Source organism: Amblyomma maculatum, chromosome 2 (genome assembly GCF_055883805.1).
Source record: "Amblyomma maculatum isolate TAMU_Amacu chromosome 2, ASM5588380v1, whole genome shotgun sequence".
NCBI classification, from domain to species: domain Eukaryota; kingdom Metazoa; phylum Arthropoda; class Arachnida; order Ixodida; family Ixodidae; genus Amblyomma; species Amblyomma maculatum.
Window position 1 is genome coordinate 135,641,549 of NC_139345.1, and position 21,174 is coordinate 135,662,722.

The 21,174-nt window shown below is 40.9% G+C and overlaps 1 protein-coding gene and 1 long non-coding RNA gene across 3 annotated transcripts in view; one reads left to right on the forward strand and one right to left on the reverse strand.

Annotated features, from left to right (window-relative positions):
• LOC146199947 (chitotriosidase-1-like) overlaps nucleotides 1–21,174 on the reverse strand; it is a 70,437-nt gene that overhangs the window by 12,733 nt on the left and 36,530 nt on the right. For both annotated transcript variants that reach the window (XM_084595307.1, XM_084595308.1), the window contains 2 exons: nucleotides 4,932–5,044; nucleotides 2,638–2,767 (listed from right to left, as the gene is read on the reverse strand). In XM_084595307.1, the coding sequence (XP_084451433.1) occupies nucleotides 2,638–2,767; nucleotides 4,932–5,044 (243 nt within the window). The remainder of the gene's footprint in view (nucleotides 1–2,637; nucleotides 2,768–4,931; nucleotides 5,045–21,174) is intronic.
• Nucleotides 7,575–15,238, forward strand: LOC146199948 (uncharacterized). Its single transcript, XR_014705146.1, has 3 exons — nucleotides 7,575–8,101; nucleotides 9,979–10,128; nucleotides 14,953–15,238. It is a non-coding gene; the product is annotated as an uncharacterized LOC146199948 (long non-coding RNA).

Sequence of the window (21,174 nt, forward strand, 5' to 3'; positions counted from 1 at the left end):
TATTTTGATTGTTCTTTTTCACTTCGTAACAGTGATGCTCCTTTTTATGTCACGAGAACTTGGGCAAAAATACTTCCTAATAGTCACAGGCATTCGTTTTCACCGCAGCGTATACATAATTACCCGATAGACTGTTGGTCATTCTGCAGCATTTTGCTTCAATGTAACAATTCTGTTCAGCATTTTTACTAGAGGCACGTAATTTTGCATCTAGTACTGCAATTAAACAAAAATTACTACAGGCATTTCCTCAACTCATGCCTGCTGTTGGACAATTACATTGTAGCGATAATATTAAACAGATTCGCTGGCAGGTAGAAAAGCGATACCATTTCCGTAAACATAGGCGAATGTTTCCGACATGGCTTACTGCAAAAAGCACTGAACCTATGCTTCTTGACTTCTTGAACACGACGCTCTCGGTTCATTCTGCCTACCAAATAGCATTGCATGGAAAGTTAATAACACGTGTTTGGTTTAGTTTTGTTCATTAACATGTTAGATCAGCAACATCTCCCTTCCTTCCCTTATTCAGTTTAGGTCTCTCATAATACATATATACGATGACCGAAATGTGAAACCTAATGCACAACTCCGGGTGCCATTGTTGACTCCGCGATGGGGTAATGTATCCGTGTTTGTAATCTTGATTCGGTGCCTAACGTTCAACGTTGGAAGACGAACCTAAAGCATATCTTTTCATATTTGCGCGTGGTAGGGGGTTCTACTGCATATAAAATTTCCGCCAATCAGTGACGTCGATTCTTAAGAAGGTTACTTAAAATTAAAAGCGCTTTACAGTATCAATGGCAACACACAGGTGAAAATGAGGACAATTTGCTCCACTATGTAATGACAGTCCCCCTGCAGGACGTTCGCGGCAATCGAAATGTACACTATATAAGTACGGCGAATTGCCGCAGTGATATTCGCCTTGATGTTAGTAAAGAATCTAGTAAAGCGTTTCTATTCGATCTGATCGCTACGGCTAAAAACAACTGCAAAACAAGATGCAAATGTCCGCAATAGTAAGCCCCCTCTTCAGTACCATTGAGGTCCACCTGCTCCGCCATATAATTATATATAATTATATATAATTATATATATATATATATATATATATATATATATATATATATATATATATATATATATATATATATATATATATATATATATATGAAGGAAAGAAGCCAACAGTCGGCGAAGCCAAGGAAAGTGTTGGGGATGGTACTTTATGTCTTTTTTTAATGTTTACTTGGATAATCACAGAAATTAGTAATGTAATCTGTTAAGGGGAAAGATAATTAGATACAAAGTAGAAGAAAAAAACAACGTGCCGATGGTGGGATCCGAACCCACGACCTCCGAATAACGCGTCCGGTGCTCTTCCAACTGAGCTACATCGGCCGCTGTCCCCCCTGCTACTTTCTTGGGTACTTATGTTGTCTGTATACGAACCTTGAGAGTGTTCACCAGCGCCACCCTCAGCCATAGCGGCGGACGTGGGACGTCCTTTGTTACCGCCAGCGTCACGTAGAACGTGATCAAGAGCGATATATATATATATATATATATATATATATATATATATATATATATATATATATATATATATATATATATACGTGATCAAGAGCGATATATAGATATATATATATATATATATATATATATATATATATATATATATATATATATATATATATATATATTATATATATATATGTGTTATTCGCAAGTGCAATATTTTGAGTTCACTCATAGGTATATTTTAGTCCACATTCATAGGTTATATCACATGACTATTGCTTTGCCTTTTCTAGACACTATCTACTCAGAAAAGGAGAATGAACCTCTTAATGAGGAAAAATGAATGACATGTGAAACAAGCTTTTGAAGCCATGTTACTGCCATCTGAAGAGGTGTAAGCTTCCTCATCTTAGATAGAGTGTGAAAAGTATTTACTGATATTAAAGGTGTGGGCGTTCACTGCTGTCAAAGGGAGCCTTGTATGCTACTCCACTGTCCGGAAGTCAGAAAAGGCAAGTAAAAGAGAGTTAGGGTGCGAATAGAGGGTGACATCATTATGCAGGGAAATTGTTTGTGAGAAGCCAGGATAATACGGAAACCATACACACACTTCATAACTGTTCCATACGCACCAGTTGTAGCTGTATACACAGCGGCATAAGTGCAGAAAAGTTTCCGTTTTTTTTTTCAGGGGACGTTTTTATTGCCTATGAGTGTAAGAAACTCCGCCGAGCACTTTTGCTAAGCCAAGATTGTTGCTTTGCGTTTATCGTCTGGTAGGTGCAGAAAAAAACATGCTTATTACAATTCCACCAGTTGGCGCACATGGATGTTGCAAGCTTTATGCTTGCGGCCTGGGGTACACTCAGCAGCTAATTAGCCATCACGTTGACTGCATATGGATTCTGAATGAGAAATGACGCTATGACGCTGAATGAGTATATGACGCTACCTTGAATGCTGCCCAAGGAAATGTTGGTTCTAAAGTTTGATACGGAGTCTATGTTAGTATGTCTATGAGGTAACAGTATAGTCTCTCCAAGCTATAACCTGACCGGAGCTAGATCTAACAAAATCATTGTGTTAACCGAATGCTGCACTTACCACATTGAGCGTCTGTAGATACAAAGGTTCACTACATCTTGTGAACAGAGGACTGTTGTGATTCACCCAGGGCGTGTACCAGCTGTATAGGTGCAAGTCATACGTCATCAGGTTCACGAAGTCCACGAACCTATTGAGACCACCAAAATTGTTGATGAAAAATAAAACAATTCTACAATTTTCCTTACAATATTTAATTGCGAAAGGTAAAGGAAGGACGGGGGTTATCACTGCTACAAGTATTGGATTTTTCCCCCATTTTCTCCTAACTAGAGCCCAACATCAGGCAGTAGGAAGCGACTCAATCTCCGTCCTTTCTTTTATTTTGCTTTGTACAGTGCCCCGAACTATTATCATCACCACGAAACATCCACTTTTATCACGGCCATTTTCTACCAATGACACTTTTTTTAGAGTTTCCGAATTGGCTACAAAGATAACCCATTTGTGCCATTCGTAAGCGGGAACTGGTTAAATGTGCTAACAACGGGGCATGATATAGCATAAATCAGCAAATAATTGCAGAATAAAAAGATTTTGTATTGCCCTAGGTGTGATCACTGGATGGACGTAACTGTGACCTTCATAACGTCATAACGGCATCTTAACGGCAACGCGTCTGGTAGTTTTGAGCCTATCTCCTGTGAAGCGAACATTTGGTTAGCGTCCCGCTTGTTACGTCATTCACGTTGCAACTCAATATCTTAGCCGCTTGACAACTTATGACTTCCTTTCAGGAATCCTCTTTCTCTCATCTCTATTGTTTTCCGCGAATATTTACTTTACTTCTCGGCCACATATCACAGACGGAACAGTGTATTCCTCGGTGTAAATTAATAACTGCCACTTTCAAGCGCCGCATTATTTTTAACTGGCGGGAATAATGCAACTCCATCACGGTCCTTCACAAAACAACTACACGTGAGCAGTGCTCCTCGATTACACCTCATCTATTAAGGCTAAGAAGAAGTCTTAGGATGATAAACAGCAGGGTAGAGCAAAACAGAGTACTTGATACCAACAATAAACGGACTGCGAGAGTGCATATATGTCTGCTTGAAATCATCATATTTTGAAAAGGCAACGCCTCTGGTAAGCCGAGTGACCGAAGACGTGTAAGACAGGAGGATTGTTTAGAGACAGCCTCCGTATTGCGGCCTACAAACGAAGCTAAATGAACAAATAAAAAGTATTGGCAAATGCCGTCATCTTTTGAAACCCTCGCTGATGCTACGCATTGGCAAGCGTGGCAAAAAATCGGACATCTTGGCGCATGTTTCATAGTTAGTAGCTTTCTATTTGTTTTAGCTTTCATTTCCCTCAATACGAATGACTCCTACGTCGCATGAAGAATGTGCGGTCTTAGAGCCCTTAAAGCAATTCTTAGAGAGGTTTCGAATAACATAGGATATCGACAACTGGACACTCATAATTAACGCCCGTGTCAAAGCCACTCCAACGGCGAGAAATTTTGACGCTGCAGAACAAGAAATATTCTGTAAGTCAAGATGGCCGTTAAGCTCCGAAGCATGGGATTTGGAATAAGGCACAGTATGGCTACTCTCCAGTGACCCTTATATTATCCGTCATTACTAAAGGTATAAATAACCTGAAGTCTCGGCTTCTTACTCTTACACCGGTACATTTAAGAAAGCCTTCAAGCTGCATATATCTACAAGGTTAATTAGAGCAACTGCCTTCACCGTTTCAGACGTTTTAACCACTGGCGAGGCTTACGGGCTCCATAATACGAGCCAGCAGCAACATATGCAGGCAAGTCACATTTGGCAAGACGATAACCCTGCAGGATATATATTCCATGATGTTTTTGTATTCAGATTGAACTCCAACTAGACGTTGTTCGTAGTAGACTAATTTTTGGCTAAGCGTTTCGCTAACGAAACATGTTGCAATATTTTTTTAGATCAGCAACGGTTGTTGTAGAGGCATTTGATATCGACCACTGAGGCTCCTTTTTGATGATGGGAAAACGAAGGCGCCCGTGTATACTGTGCTATGACAGGGAACATTAAAAAGCTCCAGGTGCTAGAAATTTCCATGCCCCTCCAGTACGGCGCCCCTCATAGATTGTATCTCTTCGGGGTATGTAACCAACCCATCAGCAATTTTTATTCTCACATTCTTTTATTACTCTCCATTTTTCGCACCATTTCTTTAAAAACGACCCCTCGTCTGCCAAAAACTACATAGCTGATTAGGAAACGAACTGGATCCTGCTGATTAGGCTGAATCAAAGAAGGACATCATTTCTTTTTTTCTTCCGCACTGCTTACCGTGCCATGCGGCGGACGTAGTAGCGTCCTACCACGAGTAGACTCGGCGCGGGAACTGCTACCGACAACAGCAGCTGCCGTTCTCCTTTTTTCCTGAATTCCTTAGACATGTCCTGCGCGGAAACGAAGCATCCATCTTCACAATGTCTCTTAAACCTATATTCAGGTCCTACACATATCACACAATGTGAAGCTCCAACATGGCTACTTTGAGTCACGATTCTTTTAAAACAACGCGACGACACAACCTTTCTGCAGGCTTACTGAATTCACCTTTTTCAGCGATCATGTAGGTAACATTTGTGGCACATCCACTTGTCGTGCTTCTGATGTCAGCCCAGAGATCTCAATCCGCGGACCCAGAAATTGATACGACCCGTCGAAACAGAGACCGCATTCAAATTGCAAATATACGTTTGAATTCTGAATTGACCTGACACTGTCATTTGTCCTCTAGTCGTGATCGAAAATATTTCATTATTTATCGCGTGGTACTGTACATATAATTCGAGCGCAACACATATTTATTATTTATGTATAAGAAATGAATTCTACGGATTGCGCAGGAGCATTTAAGAAATCAATAAAAATCACTTTTTGCATCGTCATATACAACCCCGATCACGGTGGTCCTGGGGATGTGGCTCCGCAGCGACGAGGTGTGGCGGGCAGCATATTTCTTGACCACTGCTGTTATTAAGATGTACCCAAAGTACAATGGCATATGCGCCTCATAAAGAAATGCGAGATTGTCATCGCATAACCGTTTACCTTAAACGTGCTCTCGACTACCCGAATGCAGTTCTCCGTCAAAATTCACCGACCAGCCGCACCGGCAGCCAGTCACAGTTTAGTAGCAGCCCTGTGGGTCCAAACGCTGTTACGTGCTCGCACCCGGCTACGAATGTAACTTCTATGATATGCTCCCTCGACCAAGGTTCTTTTTCTTTAATTATATGAACATAAGCGAGTTGCGCTCTGCGCCATTTCCGCCTTTGGTGAAAACACAGGCATATGCCTGTCAGGCAGCAAGGCGTGCTTTCAAACTGTGACAAGAACCAAAGAATGACGCCCCATTACTCGACTTGAATCTCGCTGTGGTCGCCATCGTTACAGAGCGGTAATATTGGCGGCGACACTGCACACGTTGCGTTATTATTTTTTCAGCTTAAGACCAGATATTCGGTAAAGCCTAATCCTGGAGAGAGTGCTGCGCGGCGAGAACGGAGAGAAAATCGACATGCATCCAGCCGCGCTAGGCGGTGGCAAAGGAATAAAAAAACTGTACAGGAATGAAAATAATGTGCGCTGTCGAGTCATTCGAAACAACGAATGCAGCCCAGAAACATTGTTTTAATGAGGCAGTTTTCCATGCCCTTTCCAATTCTTTCATTCTACTAAAATGATTTGGAATACGTTGCTTGCTCATTGAGCGTTATCGTCTTTTTGTGCAATCCGCGTTAAGGTGAAAGTGATTGCGAAAAACGTCTGTGTGTTGCCTGATGCCACAGCGCATCAGAACCTCGACGCGCACAAAATTGATTCTGAATCATTCATTGCTGTGTCTGTCATCGTCGATTCGCGAAGTCGAGACAAAACATGACCGAAGAAATATTGTTATAGCTTCAGAATGATGAGGACGAAGTGGCGCGCTCGTTTGTGGAACATTAAGAAAAAGAAGTGCGTCGAACGGGGGCCCTCGTAGCCTGGCTCCTTGGCTGTTCCTCAATGTATATATATTTAATCCTCTTTTGTAAATATATTTCTCCCTGTTACAAAATTATATGCCAAAATTTAAAAACCTTGAACAATTCAAAAATTCCGTAGAATCTTCAGAACTGCGCGGTGCGCTATAAATGGACAAAGACTTTATCGAAGTGGCCATAATTACTTGCGCTACAAAATTATGCAAGGTGTTTTTTAATGGTTTTGAAAGCTGAGGTAGTGTAGAATGGGTGGAAAAGGTTTGAACAATCTTAAAACTGTTTTTTTTTTCTAAAAATTTTCAATATTCGCTGTTTTCTGGAAATTATCGCGATCGTATCTTTGTATTCAAATGTCATAAAAATATGAGTTTTAGCTGTTTGCGGATAATTATGCTGAGAACATATTGTGGAATTATTGCTGCTCTACCATGAACCTTGTCTGAAATAAAGGCCTGCAAATTAGGAAATTTTCATTTCCTGGGCCGATGTTGAGAATTTTTATAAAAACATCTACTCATACCTGAAAAGCGAACAACTGAATACAAATAAAAACGTATATATTTAGTCAGATAATTTTCAGCTAGATAACTTGAACATAATTTGATTAATCTATAACCAAAGTTGGCCAGAATAGAAGAGAAGCTCGGAACTCTGCCTCTTCGACATTATTAATCAGTCATCACGCAACAATATATAATATTTTGAAGTAAATATAAAAGGTCGAACGACCATTCTTTGTTCGATCATAGGTGGCGAACGGGAGGGGAAAGATGACGCGCGCGTTTGTCGATGCACCAACTGTATGGATTTACGCAAGAATGTGGATGGTAGATGGGGAGGCTTTCTATTTTTTTTAGAAAATGTTATGTACGTGGTTGGCTTGAAGAAACAATGCGTTTGCGAACACACAAAACAAAGCTATTTTTTAGAACTCGACTCGAGCGGTGCGCGCTGGCGGCCGCTCATCGGCACGGTCCGAAGTCACGGCTGGCCGGTGCAAGCAGAAGAGGGCTGGGAGGAACGGAATGTTGAGAGGGTCGTTGGTCCTTCGTTCCCACGCGCAGCCCATGCGAACACAACACCGCGGCGGGAATCGCGCACTGGTTGAGCGGTTCGCTGTTGCCCCTCGCCTACGCGTCTACGTGCAAGACACAACAGAAAGCACCCCCAGCTGCGCTGCTGTGCGGCCTCCTCCCGAAGCGTTCATTTCTGAGCTTGTTGAAGACGCTACAAGACTTGTGACAGCTTCTTAAACCTTTCTTTAATTTCTTCCCTCATTAATTTTTTTTTTCATTGCGCTGTGCATAATTTTCTCTTGCGCCTATACATGTCCATGTGCTCCGGTTTGTGCTTGCTACATATCAGTGAATAGCTGAGCTGTGATATGTCGCCGGAGTACGGATTACAGCAATGGCGGAATACCATCGGCATTATTGGACTCAGTGAACGCCGTCATCTTAGACCGTGAGTATATATATCTTTGCAGCATGCCATTGCTTCATAATTGGTTCTATATAATCTCCCGCCAGTCCCAAATGTTCTCTTTCCGTATTCTCCTCGAAACAACTGCGCGAAGCATGACTTCAAGAACTAAGCGAATTTTCGTCCGGGTTACATGCAACCCAGTGCGTGGACTTATTTGCTGGCTGCGATATGAATAGCATTTGCGCCGAAAATAGAGGAGCCGTGCGTAACAGGTGTGTATGCCACCAACACGTGACAGAACACTGCAGGCAGCCATTTGCGAAGTTTTTTGACTGTGCAGCGCGCCGCAATCAATTAGTAACCAGATACTATGCGCCGGACTTTGTACATATATTTTGGACAGCCTCTCTTCTGCGCGCAGGAAGACATGTTCACACAGTTTTTGGATTTTGTGAAGAGTTAAGGGCAGTTTTTTGTTTTCAGATGTACAGACGAAGTTTTGAAAACTGTCCGTGCCGTCTGTGCAAGCGAATTTTACAGTGGGGCGGACATTGTGTGCGTGATGCCGCTTGATGATTAGGCTATAATCAAGTCATAATGAACCTCCACTTTTATAATGGTTAATATCATATTGAGGAATTGAAAGCCGTGAACAGCGCAAGTGAGCCCCTTTTCAAAATTTTCTTAATCGACGCCCCCCTTCTGAGCACGCGCCTTCAGGTGAGGGCGTTATCAGAAAGCGGCGACAATAGGAGAGCGATTTCGCAGACGCGCTTCGAAGGCGGGGGAAAATAACAATACAAACAAAAAGGCACATAAGCCGTGTGTGCACTGCGTCCCTGTCACTGCAAAGTAAACAACGTGCACGCGGGACACATTGTACAAAACATTGACGGCCGGTATGAGGCAACCATATCGTCCGAAATATGTTGCTCGCGAAGCGCTCGATCACGGCGCGCACTTTCAGGCGAAATGGGACAGGCCGTCAGGTCCGCCTGTTCGGCAATTACAGCTCTTTGTACCTCACGTACCGTACCGTATGCATGAAGTGCACGCCATAGCCATCGTGCAAGAATGTTGAAACCGAAGCAGCGATCCACGTATTCTAATTCTATAGGAAATCATTTGGGAGTAGAAAAGAGCAACTTAATATGATGTGCATGGTTCTTTAATGAACGATATGTATAAATGGACTGTTGAATAGTTACAGTAATGGAGTGTAGCGCTAGAATTGTTTACGGCCGTGACCGCAATAAATATTACTCATATTGCTCTTAGGTTTAAGCTCTGGCATTGATAAGCCTATCTAAATAACCGACTGGCAGTGACAGGTTGTTTACAGCTGCTGATCAAAAGGTAGGCCATCATGCTATTATTGCAGGCATATTTGCTTCGTTTTGTACCTCTGTTTACTAAAACTTAATTTTGTTCCCCATTCCTAGGGACGCTGCACCTCTTGCAACACTCACTGTTCAGTCGCTTTTATTCAAGGTACAAAAAGGAGGAAATGCGCATGCACTCATAGGATAGCCTGTCTTTCCGTTAACAGCTGCAAATAACACGCCACTGCTCCTCGGTACCTTGGATGAAGTTTTCAATGGGGTTACCTGAGATGCCTAGCAATTGCTGTAATATTTATACCGATCATTGCAGTGAAAAAGAAAGGTAACATTGCATCGCTTTAACTGCTGCATGCACCTATAAACGTGCCTTAATTTATTGCCTATTCTTATAGACGCAGGACCTCTTGCTATAGGCTTTGTTCAGTAAGCAACCGTCTTTCATTGCTTCAATTTCTGCCTCTCCACCACTTTCTTGTTGCTCTGGGTGTGATCATTTGATTTCATTGTTCAAATCATATTGTTTTATCATGTGTGAATGATTTAGCCTGCACATACATGCTTTCATTTTTTTAGATGCGCATCGGGAGTGTTTTCTACGTAAAAATGGATCGATTGAGTTGTATCACTGGTGCGAAAACCGACAACCCCCAGAAGATGTGTGTCCTGTGGTTGGAAGGGCAATAAAGAAGAAGAAAATCAGCGGAAAAGCCTGCCTAAAAAAAGGTAGCACTGCGTCACTGTAACTGCTGCATGCACCTTTAAATATGCCTTATTTTTATTGCCTATTCTTATAGACGGTGGACCTCTTGCTATTGGCTTTTTGCAGAAAGCAACCGCCTTTCATTGCTTCAATTCCTATCTCTCCACCACTTTTTTGTTACTTCGAGTGTGGTCCTTTGATTTTATTGTTCAAATCATATTATTAAATCGCCGGTGAATGATTTCGCCTACACATACATGCTTTCATTTTTTTTAGGTGCGCATCGAGTGTTTTCTACGTATAAATGGATCGATTAAGTTGTATCACTGGTGCGAAAACCAACAGTTCGGTACCCCCAGAAGATTTGTGTCCTGTGGGTGGCAGGGGTATAAAGAAGAGGATAATCAGTGGAAAAGCCTGCCTAAAAACTTACAAAGATGGCGCAAAAGCGAAATGCTGATCAGGGTTAGAGTCTGATTACTTCTGTTATCCCATTTCACTTGCTAGGTGATGTGACATATATGAGGCACCTTAGTATAATTTGTGGTATACTCATTGAAAATTGTGTAGACATTAACTTTTTTCTCGCTCAATTATTTTGAGTGACGCACGAATTGGAATAAAACGAAGTCATCCACACATCTAATGCCCATAGACATTATATGCGTGGATGAACTCATTAATTGTGTTCCTATGTGAGCATCCAATAGTTTGCCGAATATATTAATATGTTAACAGTTGATTTTTTTACTGTTAATCGGAGTAATACATATGCTCCATATCATAGCATTATTCGCCTGTAGTTTGTACCTGCTCTTTCCTAAATTGTATTCTACAAAGTATACGTGTGTCATCTCGTACGTCTATTTAACTAGCGAACAATTTGCAATCGAATCCCTTTTGTGATGTTGTTTCAGCTACAAATAATGTATGACAGTTGTGACAATATAGGTAGCTTTAGCTATAACATATAGAGCGAAAATCTTTAATATATGCGATGATATTTTTATTCACCGCATTGGCTAAACCAGCCTGTTTGAAGAGACAAAATGAAAACAAATATGGATGTCTTCGGACAGGAACAGTAATCGTGGTGCCATGACCATTTTTTTTATTAAATTTTCATATGTAGTGGGCTAATGTCTTGACACAAAGGAATGACCCTTAGGTTTGCCAGATGCGGCGTAGTATTCTCGAAAAAAAAAACGCCTATCACTAAAGTTGGAAAACGCCGTTTTTGTCGTTTCAAAAAGTTGCAAGTTTGGAGGCCGGCTGGTTGCGTAAAATTTTGTCCTTCATTGCTTTTTACTCACCGCATTTGCGTAACATTTACTTGTATAAGAAGTATTAAAAGTGTGTTTCATTGATGCAGTTGATTTAGTAAAAAATCGCAAACTTTGCTTCAAGAACAACGCGCTACAAAAATGTTAATGTTCAACCTTACATACTGACGTGATGCGTTACGTCGTTTGCACTAAAACATTCTGTGTTTATTACGCAGGTCATATTGTTAATTTAAGGCAGAATTTGGAGACTCTAACCTGCTATGTGTGTTCTCTGTAACGCCACCAAAATTATTACGCTGGAAAGCGATTTGCTTATGATTGTAATTATAAAACTTACACATTGAAATATCATCTTCAAAAATATGGTATTGTTAGTGGTGGTCAAAGCTGAGAAATGGAATAATATATTAATAAACTAGATTGAATACTATTGCACCTAGCAATAAAAAAGAATGCAGGACAGAGAAAAAGCTGAGCCTTTACTTGCGTTCTGCCATGAAATTGACAGAAATAGTGAATCAATACCATTTTAAGCTATTTGCCCAGAAGCAGAAAAAAGGATGTATAAGCGCTGACAAGGTTTCAAATTTTACTTAAGGTAAAATATAACTAAATTCAGCAAATACTAACTTGAAGTTTTGATGCCTACTCCATAAGGGGGAGCCATATAAGCACATCTATAGAACAAAAACAGGCATTTTTATATTTCTAATATTACATTTTGCAGAATTCAATATATTTACTGACTCATATTAATAATATACTTTGCATTGTTTCCACAGATTTTGATAAAAAATTAATGTTGCGGCCTTTTCTTCAATTCTAATCAGTTTTGCTTATTTTAACATTTTCTTACTTTTGTCCAATTTCAAAATAATATACAGAAACACACACAAATTTAGTGCTTCAATTTTTTTTCATAAATAAAGAATGGAACCTAGATAATGTAGAGAAATAGTTTCCGTGCCAAGATATTATTGGATCTTGCAAGAATTTGGCCATTATCAGCACAAGCACTCGGTTTAATATTTAGTGTTATATTTTTAAACAGTATAACGCAACACTTTTCAGTCCGCGATATTTTTGAGGTACTGAAGATTTTTGAGAGGGATTTGAATGAAAATCGAAGATGATATTTTTTTTAATTGCAGCAAATTTGCCCTTTACTGCTGTTTTCGAATTCTGAGCAATTTTGATCCGTTGTGGAAACACACCTAGTGGTCTGGAGCTCCAGATACTGCCTGGAATTAAGAACATGCGTCAGGAAGTGAAAACATATTTAGTGCAACCAACCTAATGCATCATATGCCAGTACATAAGGTTAAAAATGAATAATATTTTTGCAGCATAACGCTCCTGAAGCAAAGTTTGCGATTTTTTAATAACTCAACTGCAAAAACAAAACAGGTTTCTAATAGTGTTTGTAAATGTAAAACCTGCATATATTTAGTGAGTGAAACATAGTAGATGACAAAATCATGGTATTCAAACTTGCAACATTTTGAAATGGAAAAAATAGCGTTTTCTACCTCTAGAGATATAACCACACAATTTTTTTTTCGAGGGAACTACGCGTATCTTGAAAAACTAAAGTTAATTCTTTTGTGTCGAGATATTCGCCCAGCACATATAAGAATTTCATTGGAAACGAAAGATGGCCATGGGACCTGGATTATGTTTCTAAACTAAGGCACCCATAATACGCTATGAGAAAGCCAATATCAAGGGCTTTTTTTAATATTCCATATTTCGAACGGTTGTGTCATCTAAGAAAATTTGAAAGCTAGGCACACCTTAGCTGTCGCCGGCCCTCACTTTCTGTTACAGCTGCAATTGCTAAGCTTAATTAATACGTTGAGTACTTTATTTTAACCACGAATATAGCGCTATTATGTGTCAAAGAAAGGCCGCAGTGACGCGATTCCCGTAGAATTTGTAAGTGAAATCTCTAAACCTTACAATTCTACCCATATATATAATCTCTTGCAGGTTTTATTCAAGCTACATCACACCTGCTGCGCCCCATATCTTGAGCCAAGGGTTATAAATAAACCATTAGAAACAGACGATGGAAACCGGTGGCGCATTGCTGGCAGCCACTTACGACAGCGCAGAAAATTTTTATTGTGTACGTAGCGAAGTGAGGTTATTCGCTTCAAGTACTAAATATTCACTTTAGACAATAAGTAGGACTTAGAGTCGGTGAGCACGTTCGGAAACCCCTGTTTCAATATTTGCGGTTAGAAACCTCATGTGTACCTTTTTTTCCAGCTGCAGATAAATTCCGGGTTATGTAGATACCGTTACCAGCCCATTCGCACACCTCGATTGTGCTGCTCACAACATGATTTTGAGCGGACAAAACAAGCTGCCGCTATGATGGCTAGCCCCATGCATGAGTAAGGGTGATATGCTGGCGATGGTTGCTTCGCGTCGACCCTTTGGCGCACATGAAGGCTCGAGTTACAATGAGCGCGCCGAACTTTGCAATGCGGATAATGACTACAAAGCGGTAAGGATACAAATGAGTGGAACAATATTTTTCAGCTGTAAAATACAAATACAGTCTTGCTGGACGAATGTGCTGGCGCGGACGAAGAAACCATAGGCAACTTGTAGGTCAAACGCTACACAGGGCTGTCGAGCCAAGCCAAGTCCTCAATTGTATTGTCCAGGAATCTGATTTTTGTATTTTCGTGGTTTCCTACTATATCTGGCGTTCAAAATGCAGACGTGAGGGTTCTTTGTCGCAAATAACAAAACGTGGTTTGTGCCGGTACTCTTCAAAGTAGCAACAAACACCATTTATTGTGTAAGTCAATAATCAGTAATTTAGGTATATAATGTCAATTAAGGATTCCAAACAAAACCTTTTCTGTGGCGCTCAAGGTAGCTTCCAGCAATATGTATCTGGTTTCCTTTGCCTGCCTCCGAAATGTTTTTTTTTTATCCCTTGGATCAAATTTGCTTGGACAAGCAGTATATGTGTAAAAATGATGCACCTGTGAGCTACCCGTTTAAGTGAGCTCCCGTTTAAGTGAACTACCCACAAAACCAGTCAAAAGCGTATATCAGCTAACCAGCGGCCAGTGCAGCAGTCGTGGGCTTAGATCGCTTGTGTATATTATATCTAGCCATTTAAAAAAAATGCAAATGGTCGCCGAACATTCTCTTGGTAACGATATTTAGAATAAACTGTTTGCACATCGCCGAAAGCGTAGGAGCGGCAAAAAACTAGCGCGCCAGCCATATGCGGAGACAGCCGACAATCAAGCACTAATTCCTAGTGTGGGATGAAACACTGACTGTCTCAGCCGTATTGCTGTGGAGGCGATCAAAATGCAACAGGGCACATGCTATGCAATGTATGTGCGTCTTTCATGCTAATAAACCCAAGGCAGCTGAAACTAATCTGGAACTCATCAGTATAGTGTTTCTCATTGACCATGAATTTCGGTACATGAATTCTGGAATTTTCTACATCTTCCTAAAATAATGCGCGCGATTTTATATGCCTCGTAATAGTGTTGTAAATTTTGTTTCCTCATTGTTTTTGTGCAGTTGCCTTTTGCGAAAAAGTTGGGGTGGACGATTTGGAGGCACACGCATTTATTCGCAGGTGGCTGCCTGGTTCCTGTGACAGGGGGGTGGAAGAAAAAGGCGTTTTGCTGAAACCTCCCCTGGCGAACCAGGCATGCCACCTGTGAATGCAATTGCAGGGTCAGCCCCCTCACTACGCCTATGAGTGTGCCCTCCAGCTCCCTGGCCCCTTCCACTTCCCGAGAGCCCGCCCTGCCCTGACCAACCCTGCCACTGCCCTGCTAACTGCGGCTGTGTGTGCCCTCAGCGCTGGCTAGTAATAACTGCCGTCCATAGTAACAATTGCAATAAATATTATCTCTTTGTGAACCATGCCCTTGTTTTGTGAATATCTACTGGTTGCTCATGAGCGACAATTTGAATTATTATGGCCATTCCTATTTGAAAGGCCATTATTGTCCCAGCAAGTTCGATGCGCTGTCACGAATATGGCTAGAATAAAAAAGGCTGCATTTTATGGCCTGCACAGGCAGTGCTACAAAATGTGTAATCTTGACATCATCAATGGTACATGAATGGAGTAGCCGGTGTACCCATAAACCATTCGATTAATATTGGTATCGACAATATGCGGCATGAATGGAGTAGCCAGTGCACCTGCAATGGCTAACCATTGGTATGATATTTGCATTGACAATGGGCCATCAATGAAATAGCTGGTATTAAACAAATATTGGTAATACAATGATGGTATAATGCTGGACAGTATTGGCAAGAATCATGGTGCATGAATGGAAAGTCTAATATTGTGCCTACATTGTAGCTCCAGCTTGGTTGAACACTGGACCAATCTTGGAACGAAAGATGGGCCAAGAATGGAGAATGTAGTAAAATGCCCAAATGCCAATATCAGTCCAATATTGATGCCATTCTTTTCCAGTGATGAACCATTGTTGGACCAATGCTGGTGTGCTGCTTGGGTGCTTAAGCGGGGCAAGCGGTAAGGCAACAGATAGAGCGATGAGAAAAAACACGAGACTATGTTATCTTAGCTGAAATAAAGGGAAAATGCACAATGGAAAGTGATTTAAGCGATGGGAAAATGACCGAGAGTCGAATAGCGAAAAGGAAAGCGTTAGGAGAATATGTGAACATAGTTAGAACATCTGTTATTGTTTGTTTTGTTTAACGTCCCAAAACAACTCAGGCTTTGAGAGGCGCCGTAGTGAAGGACTCCGGAAATTTCGACCAACTGGGGTTCTTTAACGTGCACTGACATGGCACAGCACACGGGCGCCTTTGCTTCTCGCCTCCATCGAAAAGCGGCTGCCGAGGCCGGGATTCGATTCCCACCCCTTGTGAATAGTAGCCGAGCGCCGTAACGACTGCGCCACCCCGGCGGGGGAGAACTTCTGTTATATATGATTTACTCACAGGAACATACGTTTAACTATTCCCACAATTTTTTTACACAAATCTATTCATTTCAGTGCCATCACGCTCGGTGCCATATGCGGGAAATTAGCTTGCAGATTGCTTGCAAGAATTTTATTGCGGTCATGAAATACCTTCCGCTCGTTTAGGTTCGTGAAATATAGATATAGTGATAATGAACATTAGCAAAGGGAATCGACGCCGTAATAGGGAGCTAGATGTTGGCTGTAGGCCGGTTGTTCCAGTACCGTACTAAAAGCATGCGGTAGACCCTATTTACTTTGTCCCCCTGTGGCCATAGAAATCAGAGAGCTTCCAATAATTTCTAAATGGTGCATTCTCCTACAATAGCTATCCTTATCGGAAGCCGAAAACAGCTCCCAACTACTGACTAATGAGAAACAATGCCTCGGCATCGCCTGAACCACACTTCCACACAGTAAATTACTTTTTAAGTTACATAAACCAGGAATTAGTGAAACTATTCTGAAGTGGTTTGAAGCTTATTTGAAAAATCGCTGGCAGGTTGTGCGTAGGGGTGACCATTTCTCTTCAAGATTAGAAGTGCTCTCTGGCGTTCCTCAAGGGTCGGTTCTAGCTCCATTATCGTTTTTAATTTATATTAAGGACATTAACGAAGTTACCGAGTCTCCTGTAGAGTTGAAGCCTTTTGCAGACGATTGTTTAATTACTCTCGAATAACACAAAGTGACGACCGGATCAGAATAAACCGAGTCCTTCATTCCTTGCATCTTTGGTGTGAAAAATGGGACATGGAAATTAACTACACCAAATCAACTGTCGCACATAAAACAAATAAAAAGAGTGTTAGGTTATATTCCTATAACGTTTGAAGCAATAAACTAAAAAATGTTGATTCCTTCAAATATTTAGGAGTCACAATTACACATAACCTTCAGTGGCATAAACACATTATTAATGTGTGCTCAACAGCTTCACAAAAACTACTTTTTGAGAAAGAAATTAGAATATGCAACAAAAGATGTGACGCTAACAGCCTACAATATGTTCATACGCCCATCCTTGGAGTACGGCTGTGCTGTCTGGAGCCCCCCAAGAAAACAAAAGTTTTAAAAGATAAACTGGAAGGTATTCAAAGAATGGCCGCTCGTTTTATTTTGTCAATGTACAGAAGAACGGACCCAGTGACGGAAATATTAAACACATGCGAACTCTATTTACTTGAAAATCGAAGGCAAAAATCCAGGTTAAAGCTTTTATTTCAGATACTTCAAGGACATTCAAAGATAGGAAAAGATATATATATATTTACTCCCCTGGAAAACGGAGCGCCAGAAGAAACCACGTGAAAGCAATCAAGCCTTATGTCACACGTGTTGATGTTTTCCGCAACTCCTTTTTTCCTGATGTGATTGAATCTTGGAATGCTTTGCCAGTTGAGGTTGCTGAGCAGACGGAAGTGCACAAATTCGAACGATCCATTGATGTTTTGTATATAGAGCGTACAACTTGACAACTTGACGTCAGTATAATATGTTATGAATTGTATTTTATTTTATGCCCTCCCTGTATCGACCCTCAAGCGAGGATTAGCAGTATCAATAAAAAAATTGCCATTCTTACAGGCATAGGATAAACATTCCAGGTAGTGAGCAATCACAATGCTCTGTGTTGGATCGTCATTCGCCATAGAAAGCAACTATGGCTAATATGTGTCAAACACAAGATTAGCTGGTCTGTTATGCCCTATTATGCCTATATTGGAATGAAAACATCCCATTCTTGAGAAACGTGAAAACAAGAGAAAAATCGTCGAGGGCTTGCTCGACAAAAAGAAATGCAGGATGAAAAGGAATATATTGTTGTACAATACAGTAAAACACGTTTGCTAAGCTTGTAGAGTTGTCAGCGTGAAATTAGAAAGTGAATAAGGGTAAGCTCATTGGCACAAATTTTGTGCACAAGTTTGTCTTTTTAGCGGGTAATTACGAATGACGTGCCTGTGTCCTATGTATGAGGGACATATATTTCCTCAATGAATTGTTTTTGGTGTTGACCTGATTGTCATTCTCCTAATGTGGACTTTACGGAGTAAAGCTTGTAGTTTGCTCATTTTCCTAAGCCGCCTGCTACTTAGCTCTTAATAAGGTGCCACTCACTTCCTGCAATCTCTGCGTAGCATGCTGATTTGTTTCATTACACATTTTGTGCCCGTGCAGCGCATACAGCTGCTCTTTCGTTACCCATAATAAAATAATGCTTCCTATCAACAGTTCAGCATTTTTTGGAGTTTATTGCAGCGATGACGTTTAAAGAATCTTATTTTCTTCACAACAAAAACAGCGCAGCATTCAGCTTAAAACAGATGTACACTGAGGTAATCGTATTGTTTTCTCTGTTGTGCCCTGTACTATAGAGCTACCAACGTATAGTTCAGTTTTTGAGCCATCTATTATAAAATGTGGTGTAATTTCTACATGTTTCATTTAGTGCCAGGTATTCTAGTAATATATGCTCACGAGGTGTTTTAGTTTTCTGAAATTCCATTAGTATAGCTTTGAATACTGCGGAGAGTGTGTGCAATGGTCGGAGTGGTTTATGCATTGTGTCAATACTTGGCATAGCGTTCATTTATTTAGGTCTTGGTAATTGTGCTCATGGCGCATGAGCAACGGCCTAATTAACAGGAGCTTATTGCGGAACACTTTTCTAGATGTACATTTCGTGACCAATGAATTACATATGTTTTGAGTGAGAACGGATTTTAAAATGTATATTATTGAGGTACTAATATCTTCTGAGGCAGGCTCATTTGTTTCTACATAAACACTGGCTATATAGGGGATGTTCTATTAGCACCCTGTGATAACCGCAAAGCAATAATATGTATTGGGTCGAGTCGTTCCAAGTAGTGTGCCCTTGGTGAGTCATATACTATGCATCCGTAGTCTAACCTGCTGCGCTCTATCGAGTGATATATTTGCAGAAGGCATGTTCAGTCGGACCCCTACCGGTTGCGTGAGAGCACGTTTAGGACGTGAATGGTTTGCTTAGCTTTCTTTTTATGGTTGTTTATATGGGGAAAAATGCAAACTTTAGTCGAATGTCATACCTAAACATTTATGCTTCTGTTTCAATGGTAGAATGGTTTTGTTGAGTTATAGCATGAGATCGATCTGTGAGCCTCTTCTGAGTGACAACACAATGGCTACTGTTTTTGAGGGGAAACTTAAAACCCAAATATGTCTACCCAGGTAGCTCGTTTATTTAGTGTCCTTTAAATTTTCGTGCACACGTGGATATGCTGGAGAAAGCATGCATGCTATTTGCTGGTCATATACATAGGCCAAAAACATTATGGACTTGCAGATTACTTCAGTTCACGAATTCATTTTTATTACAAAGTGTGTTGGGCTTACGTTTCATTACAGTGGCACGCCACTTTGGTGTGGGAAATTCATGGATAACACTGTGCATAAACACACTTGCAATGTACGATTAATCGGGAAGTCGTCCAGGCAGTTTAGGATCCTGCCACGAATACCTGTATCTGCTAAGTCGCTGAAAACACCGAACCTCACCGTGGTATCGCTGGCCTTCTCCATGTCGAAGACCCCGATACAGTGCCTCCTGTCGCTCAACGCCTTCCTGATTGTCTTTTTGAGGCGGATGAAATGATCGGTGGTTGTGCACAATTCCTTAAAGCCACGCCGGTACATCCATAATTAGCCTTTTTTTTAACAAATGTGAGTTTGATGTTTGCAATGTTTGGAAGGATTTCGCGATAAAGCTTGTAACGGCTATTCGACTGCAACTGCAAAGATTTGTGAGTGGTTTAGCTGGTGTTTAAAAGGGTACTATTATGACCTTTTTCAATGCTTCCGATATTTTGTAGTGTCCATATATCTTGCTAAAAAGTTGAACAATACGTGTATGTCAGCTTGCGACAGATCGGCAAATATTTGATTGTGCACATTGTTACCAGAAGATAAGACTATTAAGTTCATATAATAATATATGCTCAATTTAATTATCATGTATGCCTATCCCAAATGGGAGCTTTTTTTTGCTCTTTATTTATGGTTTTGAAATGAGTGAGTTTCGTCGTACTACTTTGAAACTTTGGCAAAAGGGTCCCCCGAAACTTCGCCATGTTCCAACATTTTTTTAAAGCAATGACCTGGCTATGGAAAACAAATATTTTGCAATGAGGTGTTCTCTGCATTTCTGCTCACGTATCGCGCTCTGGCTCTAGCCTTTTTGAAGTTTACCCGGGTTTCTGCTGTTGGATACCTATGAAGGGTACTCCACGCTTTGTTTTGCTACCTTTTTTGCTAATTTATATGCCTCCGTTTATGGTACCTTGTGTCCTGTCTTGCGTTTTATTACGCCTGTTGGATGGCTATTAAAGCTGCTGATATTATGATTGCGATAAAACTACATACAGTTCTTCTACAGTCAGTCCTTCACAGTACACTTCTACTGCGGCATATTCCTCTAAAAGTTAACAGTCGGCGAGGTCAGGTGCCCAGCGCTGTGGTCTCGTTGGGATGATGGGTGTAGAAGATGATATCTTTAATACGGCCGGTAAATGATCACTTTCCCTGGGTCGTCTAAAATATCACAATTAAAATCAGTAAATACTTATGGTGGTGGAAACGATAGATAAATGCAGATACAAGGGACGAAATTCTTCAGGCGTTCCCAATTGAGCTAAGGAGCAGGGCATCTGGGGTTTGTATGCACATTACCCCGCATCCAAACGCAGTATTGGCATGCTTAGCCACCGATGTTGGACATTATATTAAGACGTATCGTGAGCGTCCG